Genomic DNA, 12,500 nt, shown 5'->3' on the forward strand with positions numbered 1-12,500 from the left:
ACACACACACACACACACACACATCAGTAGCGTGAGGGAGAATGTGTGGAGGATACAGGCATCAGTCTGCAGGTACACACACACACACACACACACACACACACACATACACGCACACGCACACTCACACGCACGCTTTTTCTCAAGCAAACATGTGTTTTACTTAAAAGAGATTATTTTAATGATGCTTTACATGGAAGTGTCTGAAGACGCTAAATGACTAAGAAAAGAGTCCAAGTCAGCCGGTTGATGTTCAGGAATAGAAGAGATGATGCGGCTGTTAAAGTGAACAGATTGTGAACCGTGGTGTAGCTCATACACCCATACCCCAGCTGCCATGTGTTCATGCCCCTCAGGAGCTTCTGATCGAGGTGTACAGGTGTACACACACACAGACACACACACATAGTGCTAGACTCACACACAGACTCACACTAAACACACTTACACACTCATGCCCCTCAGGAGCTTCTGATAGAGGTGTACAGGAGCATCGGGGAACCAGACAGCCTCTACGGGTGTGGAGGAGGAAAGATCATCAGCCCTCTGACCAGGTACATCCCTCCCTCTCTCTATCGCTCCCTCCATCTCTCTCCCTCTCTCTATCTCTCCCTCCATCCCTCCCTCCCTCTCTCTCTCTCTCTCCCTCTTTCCTGCTCTCTATCTCCCTCTCCCTCACTCTCAACACAGAGAGCCCATACACTTACTAAACGAGTCCTCTACCCCCTGCACCACTGGGGTTAAGCGAAAAGCGTGTGTGTGTGTGTGTGTGTGTGTGTGTGTGTGTGTGTGTGTGTGTGTGTGTGTGTGTGTGTGTGTGTGTGTGTGTGTGTGTGTGTGTGTGTGTGTGTGTGTGTGTGTGTGTGTGTGTGTGTGTGTGTGTGTGTGTGTGTGTGTGTGTGTGAAGGCTAAAGAATGAACCGACTGTTGGAGTGACCCTATTTTCCTGTTCCTGTCTGCAGGATCAGGACGTATGAACATGAGGCCCTGTGGGGGCGAGCCCTGACCTCTTATGACCTTCACACCAACCTGCCAGAGGTCACGCGCCTGGTTGGGATTGTAGTGGTGAGTCCAGTGATGCGCACATCTCACTCTTGCTGCACGTGTGTGTGTGTGTGTGTGTGTGTGTGTGTGTGTGCATCCACCTGACAGACACACAGTTTGCAAGTCATGTTAGTGTGATGATTACTGTTCACAGGATCAGCATCTTGAGCACCTACCTGTGTGTGTGTGTGTGTGTGTGTGTGTGTGTGTGTGTCTCAGGGCCTGCAGCACTTTGGCCTGAGCAGCATCTTGAGTACCTACCTGCGGGGTCTGGACGCGGAGGCGGTGGAGGGGGGGGCGGAGCTACGGGAGCTCAGGTTCCAGGCCGCCTGGAGGAGTACCATGTGGGACGACGCCCTGCCCGACAGGTGAGACACACACACACACACACACACATACATGACACACACACAGAGCCCAGATGCGGGGTGGGGACAGGTAGGGACGCCCTGCCCGACAGGTGAGCCCAGAGGCGGGGTGGGGACAGGTAGGGACGCCCTGCCCGACAGGTGAGACCAGAGGCGGGGTGGGGACAGGTAACAACGCCCTGCCCGACAGGTGAGACCAGAGGCGGGGTGGGGACAGGAAGGAACGCCCTGCCCGACAGGTGAGACCAGAGGTGGGGTGGGGACAGGCAGGGACGCCCTGCCCGACAGGTGAGGGGACATCTGTACATGGAGGTCCAACCCTCTGTCCTCCAGGCCGCCTAGCTGGGGTTCGGAGGTTCTGTACTGATGTGTTTGTGTTGAGGTGTGTGTTGAGGTGTGTGTTCCGGCAGTGACTGATGTGTTTGAGTTGAGGTGTGTGTTGAGGTGTGTGTTCTGTCAGTGACTGATGTGTTTGTGTGGATGTGTGTGTTGAGGTGTGTGTTGAGGTGTGTGTTCTGGCAGTGACTGATGTATTTGAGTTGAGGTGTGTGTTGAGGTGTGTGTTCCGGAAGTGACTGATGTATTTGTGTTCTGTGTGTGTCTCCCTCAGGGATGAGAAGCTGAGTCCTGGCTTTAATGAGTGTGTGTTCTGTGTGTGTGTGTCTCCTTCAGGGATGAGAAGCTGAGTCCTGGCTTTAATGAGTGTGTGTGTGTTCTGTGTGTGTGTGTCCTTCAGGGATGAGAAGCTGAGTCCTGGCTTTAATGAGTGTGTGTGTGTGTGTGTGTTCTGTCTGTGTGTGTCCTTCAGGGATGAGAAGCTGAGTCCTGGCTTTAATGAGTGTGTGTGTGTGTGTGTGTTCTGTGTGTGTATGTCCTTCAGGGATGAGAAGCTGAGTCCTGGCTTTAATGAGTGTGTGTGTGTGTGTGTGTCTTCCTCAGGGATGAGAAGCTGAGTCCTGGCTTTAATGAGTGTGTGTTCTGTGTGTGTGTGTCTTCCTCAGGGATGAGAAGCTGAGTCCTGGCTTTAATGAGTGTGTGTTCTGTGTGTGTGTGTCTCCCTCAGGGATGAGAAGCTGAGTCCTGGCTTTAATGAGTGTGTGTTCTGTGTGTGTGTGTCTTCCTCAGGGATGAGACGCTGAGTCCTGGCTTTAATGAGTGTGTGTTCTGTGTGTGTGTGTCTCCCTCAGGGATGAGAAGCTGAGTCCTGGCTTTAATGAGTGTGTGTTCTGTGTGTGTGTGTCTTCCTCAGGGATGAGAAGCTGAGTCCTGGCTTTAATGAGTGTGAGTGTGTGTTCTGTGTGTGTGTGTCTCCCTCAGGGATGAGAAGCTGAGTCCTGGCTTTAATGAGTGTGTGTTCTGTGTGTGTGTGTCTCCCTCAGGGATGAGAAGCTGAGTCCTGGCTTTAATGAGTGTGTGTTCTGTGTGTGTGTGTCTTCCTCAGGGATGAGAAGCTGAGTCCTGGCTTTAATGAGTGTGAGTGTGTGTTCTGTGTGTGTGTGTCTCCCTCAGGGATGAGAAGCTGAGTCCTGGCTTTAATGAGTGTGTGTTCTGTGTGTGTGTGTCTCCTCCAGGGATGAGAAGCTGAGTCCTGGCTTTAATGAGTGTGTGTGTGTGTTCTGTGTGTGTGTGTCTCCTCCAGGGATGAGAAGCTGAGTCCTTGCTTTAATGAGTGTGTGTGTGTGTTCTGTGTGTGTGTGTCTCCTCCAGGGATGAGAAGCTGAGTCCTGGCTTTAATGAGTGTGTGTTCTGTGTGTGTGTGTCTCCTCCAGGGATGAGAAGCTGAGTCCTGGCTTTAATGAGTGTGTGTGTGTGTTCTGTGTGTGTGTGTCTCCTCCAGGGATGAGAAGCTGAGTCCTTGCTTTAATGAGTGTGTGTGTGTGTTCTGTGTGTGTGTGTCTCCTCCAGGGATGAGAAGCTGAGTCCTTGCTTTAATGAGTGTGTGTTCTGTGTGTGTGTGTCTCCCTCAGGGATGAGAAGCTGAGTCCTGGCTTTAATGAGTGTGTGTTCACGGCCCTGCAGGCTCTGAGGGATCAGGAGATCTGCTTCTTTGAGCAAACCCTCAAGGGAGCCAGGTGAGGAGGACACATCATCTCGATCGCTGTGTGTGTGTGTGTGTGTGTGTGTGTTTGTGTGTGTGTGTGTGTGTGTGTGTCCAAACCCTCAAGGGAGCCAGGTGAGGAGAAGACATCATCTCCCAGACCTTTCTGAGGAAAGCTACATGTATGAATGTATCTGTGTGCATTTTTTTATATTTGATCTCCTCATTAAGCATTAGCATGTTGCGACTGAAAACATCTGTTTATTTAATGGTGTGTGTGTGTTGTTTGTTTGTGTGTGTGTGTGTGTGTGTGTGTGTGTGTGTGTACCCAGGGTGGGTGAGGTTGAGGAGCTGTGTAAGGGCAGTCTGGAGGCCGTCTCCTCCCTCTACCCCTCCCTGTGTAACCTCCAGAGGATCAGCGAGCTGGACAGCATCAAACAGCTCTTCTCAAGGTAGCCTCTCAAGTTATACACACACACACACACACACACACACACAGCATCAAACAGCTCTTCTCCAGGTATCCTCTCAAGTTATCCATACACACACACACACACACACACAGAGCATCAAGCAGCTCTTCTCCAGGTATCTCAAGTTATCCAGCAATTATTTATGTTGCAACCCATTTCATCCTCACACACCCCAAGAGCATTAACAGTAAAACACACACACACACAAACACACACACGGTATTAACAGTAATACACTCCATCAATGGAGTAAATATGTTAGTGTCATAGGTCATGCATGTAGGCAAGACAAGTTCATTTATAAAGCACAGTTTACACACCTTGCAATAATTCAAAGTGCTTAACGAATGCGCAGATAAAAGTGAACTGCTTTAAAACAGAAAAACAAATCTTCATGTGAATGTTGTTTTTTTTATCACATATTAAATGTTATTAAAGTGTAAATATTTGTGTCGAAGCATTACTATAAAACCTCTTCGCCTTGCGTGTGTTCTCTCCAGGCCTCTGAGTGAGCCTGCATTCCTGGAGGTGAACAGCAGGTGGCGCCAGCACTCAGAGCTGCTGCTGGACACGGAGTTCAGCCTGGTGGAGCCCATCCTGGCGCTGCGCTCCTCCCTGCAGGAGGTGCTGCTGGCCCGGGAGCAGGAGGCGCAGCACAGGGGCCTCCTCAGGGCCTCCTACTGCACACACCTCATGGAGCTGTGCAGGCTGGCGCGGGGCGCAGGGAACACACAGGTGAGGGAGTGATACACACACACACACACACACACACACCTCATGGAGCTGTGCAGGCTAGCGCGGGGCGCAGGGAACACACAGGTGAGGGAGTGATACACACACACACACACACACACACACACACACCTCATGGAGCTGTGCAGGCTAGCGCGGGGCGCAGGGAACACACAGGTGAGGGAGTGATACACACACACACACTCATACGCACACACACACACACACACACACTCAAACACCCACACACACACACACACACACACACTCAAACACCCACACACACACACACACACACACTCAAACACCCACACACACACACCCACACACACACATATACACACACACACACACACACACTCAAACACACACACACACACACACACACACACACACATATATGCATACGCACGGGGCGTAGGGAACACATAGGTGAGGCAGTGATACAACACACACACACACACTCACACACTCTAACACATGCACGTAAACATGCAGGCATACACACACACAGAGACAGACAGAGAGGAAGTAAGAAAAGCTTTGGGCACGAGTAGTGACCTACTGTTTCTGACCTCTACTGCCCCCCTAATGCCCCCTGATGCCCCGTGTCCCAGCTGGCCGAGAGGGCGGTGTTCCAGATGAAGCAGCACAGTGACGCCAGCTCGGGAGGGGTCGTCACGGCAACGTCGTGGCAGCTGGAGGAGGCGCAGGTGTTCTGGGAGAAGAAGGAGCAGGGGCTGGCCTTGAGCCGCCTCAAGCAGATGATTGGCAGCCTGGAGGAGCAGGTGAGAACGTGTGTGTGTGTGTGTGTGTGTGTGTGTGTGTGTGTGTGTGTGTGTGTGTGTGTGTGTGTGTGTGTGTGTGTGTGTGTGTGTGTGTGTGTGTGTGTGTGTGTGTGTGTGTGTGTGATGTGTGTATCCTTGTGTGTGTTTGTGTATCCTTGTGTGTGTGTGTGTGTGTGTATGTGTATGACGTGTGTGTGTATCCATGTGTGTATCCATGTGTGTATCCTTGTGTGTGTGTATGATGTGTGTATCCTTGTGTGTGTGTATGATGTGTGTATCCTGTGTGTGTATGATGTGTGTGTGTGTGTGTGTGTGTGTGATGTGTGTATCCTTGTGTGTGTGTGTGTGTATGATGTGTGTCTGTGTGTGTGTGTATGATGTGTGTATCCATGTGTGTGTGTGTGACGTGTGTATCCTTGTGTGTGTGTGTGTGTGTGTGATGTGTGTATCCATGTGTGTGTGTTGCAGGTGGACATGAACCCAGCTCTGGCTCCAGTGTACAGTGAGAGTCTGAGGCTGTGTGGGACCTGGCTGGGGGAGACGTGTCTGGAGAGCCCTGGGGTCATCCTGGAGCAGTACCTGGAGAAGGTGAGGACACACACCACACACACACACACACACACACTCACAAGCCCTGACCGCAACACACACCCAACACACACACACACACACAGTCCAGCACACACTACACTGTGGTTGGGTCATGTATGTGTTAAGTTGTGTTGTGCTGTGTATGCATGTAGGCCGTGTTGTAAGCTGTGTTGTGTATGTGGTTGGGCCGTGAACGTGTTAAGCTGTGTTGTGTATGCATGCTGGCCGTGGTTGGGTATGTGTTATGTATGTACGTATGTGTGCATGTAGGCCGTGGTTGTGTCGTGTATGTGTTAAGCTGTGTTGTGTGTGTATGTGGTTAGGTTGTGTATGTGTTAAGCTGTGTTGTGTGTGTATGTGGTTGGGTTGTGTATGTGTTAAGCTGTGTTGTGTGTGTATGTGGTTGGGTTGTGTATGTGTTAAGCTGTGTTGTGTGTGTATGTGGTTGGGTTGTGTATGTGTTAAGCTGTGTTGTGTGTGTATGTGGTTGGGTTGTGTATGTGTTAAGCTGTGTTGTGTGTGTATGTGGTTGGGTTGTGTATGTGTTAGGCTGTGTTGTGTGTGTATGTGGTTGGGTTGTGTATGTGTTAAGCTGTGTTGTGTGTGTATGTGGTTGGGTTGTGTATGTGTTAAGCTGTGTTGTGTGTGTATGTGGTTGGGTTGTGTATGTGTTAAGCTGTGTTGTGTGTGTATGTGGTTGGGTTGTGTATGTGTTAAGCTGTGTTGTGTATGTATGCATCTGTAGGCCGTGGAGGTGATCAAGGGCCACGCGGGTGCCTCTGACCCCAGACTGCAGAGCCAGAAGACCCAGGCCTTCCTCTCTCTGGCCCGCTTCTCAGACGCCCAGTGCCAGAGCATCGACAACTACATGAAGTCGTCCGAGTTCGAGAACAAGCAGGCGCTGCTGGAGAAGGCCAGGGAGGAGGTGGAGCTCATGAGGGAGAGGAAGGTCACCAACAACAGGTGCGATCCAACATGGCCGACAGGATGGGGTTTGCAACAATTTGGCACTTTTTGAGATGAGGTTTTATAAGAAACTAGTTTCGGTACCATTCTCAAATTCATTTTGATAGTATATGGTCATGTGAAGGACAGATAAACACCTGTGTCTTCCCTACTAGCCATCCAGAATATGCCCTATGTAGTTCTGTGTACCGGGCTGGTATATCCTGCAAAAATGGAAGAAAAGCTTTCACACGGATGACATTTCCAGCTAAACTGTAAAAAGACACCAGTTAGTGTGTTGGCAAGGTTCCCTCAGTGTCAGCTGAGTTGTTGGTGGTGTTTGCAAGCCTTTAAGGTAGTTAGCTTACTAGTTTTGGAACAAAACTCCGTATTGCTGCTTTAATGCTGCACTATACTGATTCTGTGGGTACATATTTATAATTGAAAGAACAAAATTGAATAGTCACCTCAAGGTATTATTCTCTAATTAACTCATGTGTTCGGTGCTCAATTCTGGTCATGTATTAACACAGTTGCTGCAGACAATACTGAAACACCTGAGCTAGGTGGCCTTGCAATCAGATATTGCCGTTTATGTAGAAGACCAAAGCAAAGGTCTCTGATGATTTCATGGTATATAATCAGAAACTAAAACTTCAACTGTTTTAAAACTTTTAACCAATCAGAAAATATCTAATAGTTGTGTATGTATACTGCAAACACTATTAAATTGAAATAATCACTTGAAATATATCAGTCTGTGTGTAATGAATCTATATAATACACAAGTTTCACTTTTTGAATAGAATTACTGAAATGAATCAACTTTTTGATGATATTCCAATTTATTGAGATGCACCTGTATACTGCAAACATCTATTACATTGCAGACAGCATCTTTGAGGTTCTTTGAGGTTAAAGGTCATCGCTGTGTGTGTGTGTGTGTGTTCAGGTACACAGTGAAGGTGCAGAGAGAGCTGGAGCTGGACGTGCGTGCTCTTGAGAGCCTGCGTTCGGACCGGCACCGGTTCCTGCTCAACGCCGTAGAGAACTACATCCGCTGCCTGGAACTGGGCCAGGAACACGACACCTGGATCTTCAGGCTCGCCTCACTCTGGCTGGAGAACGCAGACACCAAGAGTGTCAACGACGTCATGGAGGTGGGCCAAAAACTACACTTCCCAGCATGCCTGAGTGGGAGAGGGCGCTAAAACGGATTGGCATTATTGGAGGCAGCACCACGTGTGATTCACATTTTGCTTTTGTTGTGAATTTGTTTACAACTTTTAGAGAGATATACAGTACTACAGTAATCTTTAATTTCTTTGAGAAGTTTTTTCTTTACTTTTATTATTTTCTGAATGGTAGATGACACTTTTTTGTTAAGAACATCATTCCATATGTGTTCTTTCGTAGTTTAAATGTCTTCACTATTAATCTACAATGTAGAAAATAATAAAAGTAAAGAAAAAACTTCTCAAAGAAATTAAAGATGTGTTCAAACCTTTGACCAGTACTGTACATATATGACAACCATTTTAATGTGAAAAACATTATTGCACTTGAATAATGACAATTTAGAATGCCCTCTCAAGAAATTGCACATTTCTGTTTTTGTATTCTGATTGAGATTATGTTTTATTGTATGTTTATTGTATTATGTAAACTCTCTGGGTCTTCTGGTGTTTGCCTCTTTCAGAAGGGTGTGACTAAGATCCCCTCTTACAAGTTCCTGCCCCTCATGTACCAGCTGGCCGCTCGCATGGGCAGTAAGATCTCAGGTGGACTCTCCGGAGAGGATGTGGGCTTCCATACGGTCCTCAACAAGGTAACGTGACTCTCTCCTCCTTCCATACGGTCCTCAACAAGGTAACGTGACTCTCTCCTCCTTCCATACGGTCCTCAACAAGGTAACGTGACTCTCTCCTCCTTCCATACGGTCCTCAACAAGGTAACGTGACTCTCTCCTCCTTCCATACGGTCCTCAACAAGGTAACGTGACTCTCTCCTCCTTCCATACGGTCCTCAACAAGGTAACGTTACTCTCTCCTCCTTCCATACGGTCCTCAACAAGGTAACGTGACTCTCTCCTCAATGAGGTCACAGGCTTCCATACGGTCCTCAACGAAGTCACATGATTCTTAAAGGACGTGGGCTTCCATACGGTCCTCAATGAGGTCACAGGCTTCCATATGGTCCTCAACGAAGTCACATGATTCTTAAAGGACGTGGGCTTCCATACGGTCCTCAATGAGGTCACAGGCTTCCATACGGTCCTCAACGAAGTCACATGATTCTTAAAGGACGTGGGCTTCCATACGGTCCTCAATGAGGTCACAGGCTTCCATATGGTCCTCAACGAAGTCACATGATTCTTAAAGGACGTGGGCTTCCATACGGTCCTCAATGAGGTCACAGGCTTCCATACGGTCCTCAACGAAGTCACATGATTCTTAAAGGACGTGGGCTTCCATACGGTCCTCAATGAGGTCACAGGCTTCCATACGGTCCTCAACGAAGTCACATGATTCTTAAAGGACGTGGGCTTCCATACGGTCCTCAATGAGGTCACAGGCTTCCATACGGTCCTCAACGAAGTCACATGATTCTTAAAGGACGTGGGCTTCCATACGGTCCTCAATGAGGTCACAGGCTTCCATACGGTCCTCAACGAAGTCACATGATTCTTAAAGGACGTGGGCTTCCATACGGTCCTCAATGAGGTCACAGGCTTCCATACGGTCCTCAACGAAGTCACATGATTCTTAAAGGACGTGGGCTTCCATACGGTCCTCAATGAGGTCACAGGCTTCCATACGGTCCTCAACGAAGTCACATGATTCTTAAAGGACGTGGGCTTCCATACGGTCCTCAATGAGGTCACAGGCTTCCATACGGTCCTCAACGAAGTCACATGATTCTTAAAGGACGTGGGCTTCCATACGGTCCTCAATGAGGTCACAGGCTTCCATACGGTCCTCAACGAAGTCACATGATTCTTAAAGGACGTGGGCTTCCATACGGTCCTCAATGAGGTCACAGGCTTCCATACGGTCCTCAACGAAGTCACATGATTCTTAAAGGACGTGGGCTTCCATACGGTCCTCAATGAGGTCACAGGCTTCCATACGGTCCTCAACGAGGTCACATGATTCTTAAAGGACGTGGGCTTCCATACGGTCCTCAATGAGGTCACATGCTTCCATACGGTCCTCAATGAGGTCACATGCCTGTCCCAAGGACACTAGAAGGACCAGTAATGCATCCTATGAATAGAGTCCACTAGAATATGCCTTCAGTCCATCCATGTGTGTGTGTGTGTGTGTGTGTGTGTGTTGGTGTCTAACGCTCCCTGACGTGAAGGTTGTGTGTGTTTGTTGGCGTCTAACGCTCCGATGCCTGTCGTCTCTCCTCAGCTGATCTACCGGGCGTCGCTGGAGCACCCCCACCACACGCTCTTCATCATCCTCGCCCTGGTCAACGCCAACAAGGACGACAACTTCTCACGCAACCTGCTCTCCAAGGGGGGCGCCAAGCGCCAGTCCTCCCCCCTCGACCTGGTAGGCCTGCTTCACTCACCACACACACCTCACACACCACACACACCACACACACCTCACACACACCTCACACACACACACCACACACACACCTCACACACATCACACACCTCACAGACCACACACACCTCACACCATACACACCTCACTCACCACACACACCACACACACACCTCACACACCTCACACACATCACACACCTCACAAACCTCACACACCTCACTCACCACACACACCTCACTCACCACACACACCTCACAAACCTTACACACCTCACACACCTCAGTCACCTCACAAACCTCACACACCTCACACACCTTACACACCTCACACACCTCCCCCCTCGACCTGGTAGGCCTGCTTCCCCCACCTCACACACCTCTATGCTCGGACCTCTATTTATTCTAGGAATTCAGTACACCACATACTGCAGCAAATTACAAATGCATACATTAAACGGAATTAAGAATTCACTTCCGGTTTTAATACCGATCCCAGTGGAAATACAGATCCTTGGCGGACAGGCACCAATGTGAATTACTTTACCCAGATTCAGAATTACAGAACTTTATAATCATGTAGATCATGATGATGAGTTGTAGAAGAGTTTTAGATTACATATTTGTGGTAATGGTCGTGATGACAGTTATGAGGAGGATGATGTTAATAATAGTACTGAAGATAATGAGAATGACTACTATGATGATAACAATGACAATGACGATGATGGAGAGTGTGATGACAATGACTATGGTTGTGATGATGATGATGATGATGATGACAGGAACGGTCGAAGGTGGCGAAGAACATCTTGGATAAGATCCGTAGGCAGCGGGGCGCTATGGTGCGAGGCATGGAGACCCTGTGCGATGCCTACATCACCCTGGCATACATGGATGTCAACCGCTTCAAGAATGACAAGAGTGAGTCAGAGTACATATCTGTGTACTGCACCCGTGGTGGATTGGCTGGCTGACTTTAATGTGTCTTATGGTTGACAGGTTAGATAGATTCTGTATTTTGTCTGTAATAAAAATACTAAATCTGTTTTTGTGTAATCAGAATCAGAAATCAGAATCAGAAACAGATTTATTGTCAAGTACTGTAGGTATGCGCCTAACATAAGTAATACAGAACACAGTATGGAAACAGATGTATATATGAATAGAGTGTATACAAAGCAATGCAAAACAAATAATGACCTTGCTGTAGGTCAGTTTGTAGGAGGTGTTGTTACATTTCTGTGTTATTGTGTAAATTTAACTTACTCTGCTGCATGTTGTATGATGTGTCTGTGTGGTGTTGTTTTTAACTATGTGTGTGTGGCTGTTTTTAACTATGTAGCACTCTGAGATTCTGTTTGAATGTAGAGTGCACTACAAATTAAATGAATTATTATTATGTTAATTGTTTGGTGTTAGGTCCCATTGCTCTGCTGCATGTTTGACATGTCTGTGTTGTGTCTGACAGAGGCCATCCCCATCCCCACCACCCAACCCCTCACTAAGATCAAGGACCTGGATGAGGTCACCATCCCCACAATGGAGATCAAGGTAAACAGTGAGCTTAATCCAAATGATGGCTCTGGTGTTAGCCTGTGAAAACTAGCTCTAGTCATTGCCTTCAGTGAGAAGAGATGGCTCTGGTGTTAGCCTGTGGAAGCTAGCTCCAGTCATTGACTTCAGTGAGCTTAATCCAAGAGATGGCTCTGGTGTTAGCCTAGGGACACTAGCTCCAGTCATTGCCTTCACTGAGCCTAGTCCAGGTGCTAGCTTGTGGACACTAGCTCCAGTCATTGACTTCAGTGAGAAAAGATGGCTTTGTTGTTAGCCTGTGGACACTAGCTCAAGTCATTGTCTTCAAAGTAAAAGGCTGCAATCCCCTTAGTTTCCATGTAGCTCTGCATCAAGAATAGGTTAGCTTGTGGACACTAGCTAGAGTCATTGCCTTCAGTGAGCTTA

At 48.2% G+C, this 12,500-nt stretch overlaps 1 protein-coding gene across 1 annotated transcript in view; it reads left to right on the top strand.

The window, feature by feature from the left end:
* Positions 1 to 12,500, top strand: part of atm (ATM serine/threonine kinase) — a gene marked incomplete at its 3' end in the record, with an annotated part of 56,533 nt that overhangs the window by 35,939 nt on the left and 8,094 nt on the right. The window contains 14 exon segments of the mRNA XM_080844549.1: positions 466 to 554; positions 963 to 1,065; positions 1,264 to 1,412; positions 3,380 to 3,484; positions 3,783 to 3,902; positions 4,424 to 4,658; positions 5,273 to 5,443; positions 5,912 to 6,031; positions 6,780 to 6,997; positions 7,932 to 8,139; positions 8,679 to 8,807; positions 10,396 to 10,539; positions 11,324 to 11,462; positions 12,010 to 12,092. Of these exon segments, the coding sequence (XP_080700675.1) occupies positions 466 to 554; positions 963 to 1,065; positions 1,264 to 1,412; positions 3,380 to 3,484; positions 3,783 to 3,902; positions 4,424 to 4,658; positions 5,273 to 5,443; positions 5,912 to 6,031; positions 6,780 to 6,997; positions 7,932 to 8,139; positions 8,679 to 8,807; positions 10,396 to 10,539; positions 11,324 to 11,462; positions 12,010 to 12,092 (2,013 nt within the window).

This window comes from Sprattus sprattus (genome assembly GCF_963457725.1).
Source record: "Sprattus sprattus genome assembly, chromosome: 9".
In the NCBI taxonomy this organism is placed as follows: domain Eukaryota; kingdom Metazoa; phylum Chordata; class Actinopteri; order Clupeiformes; family Clupeidae; genus Sprattus; species Sprattus sprattus.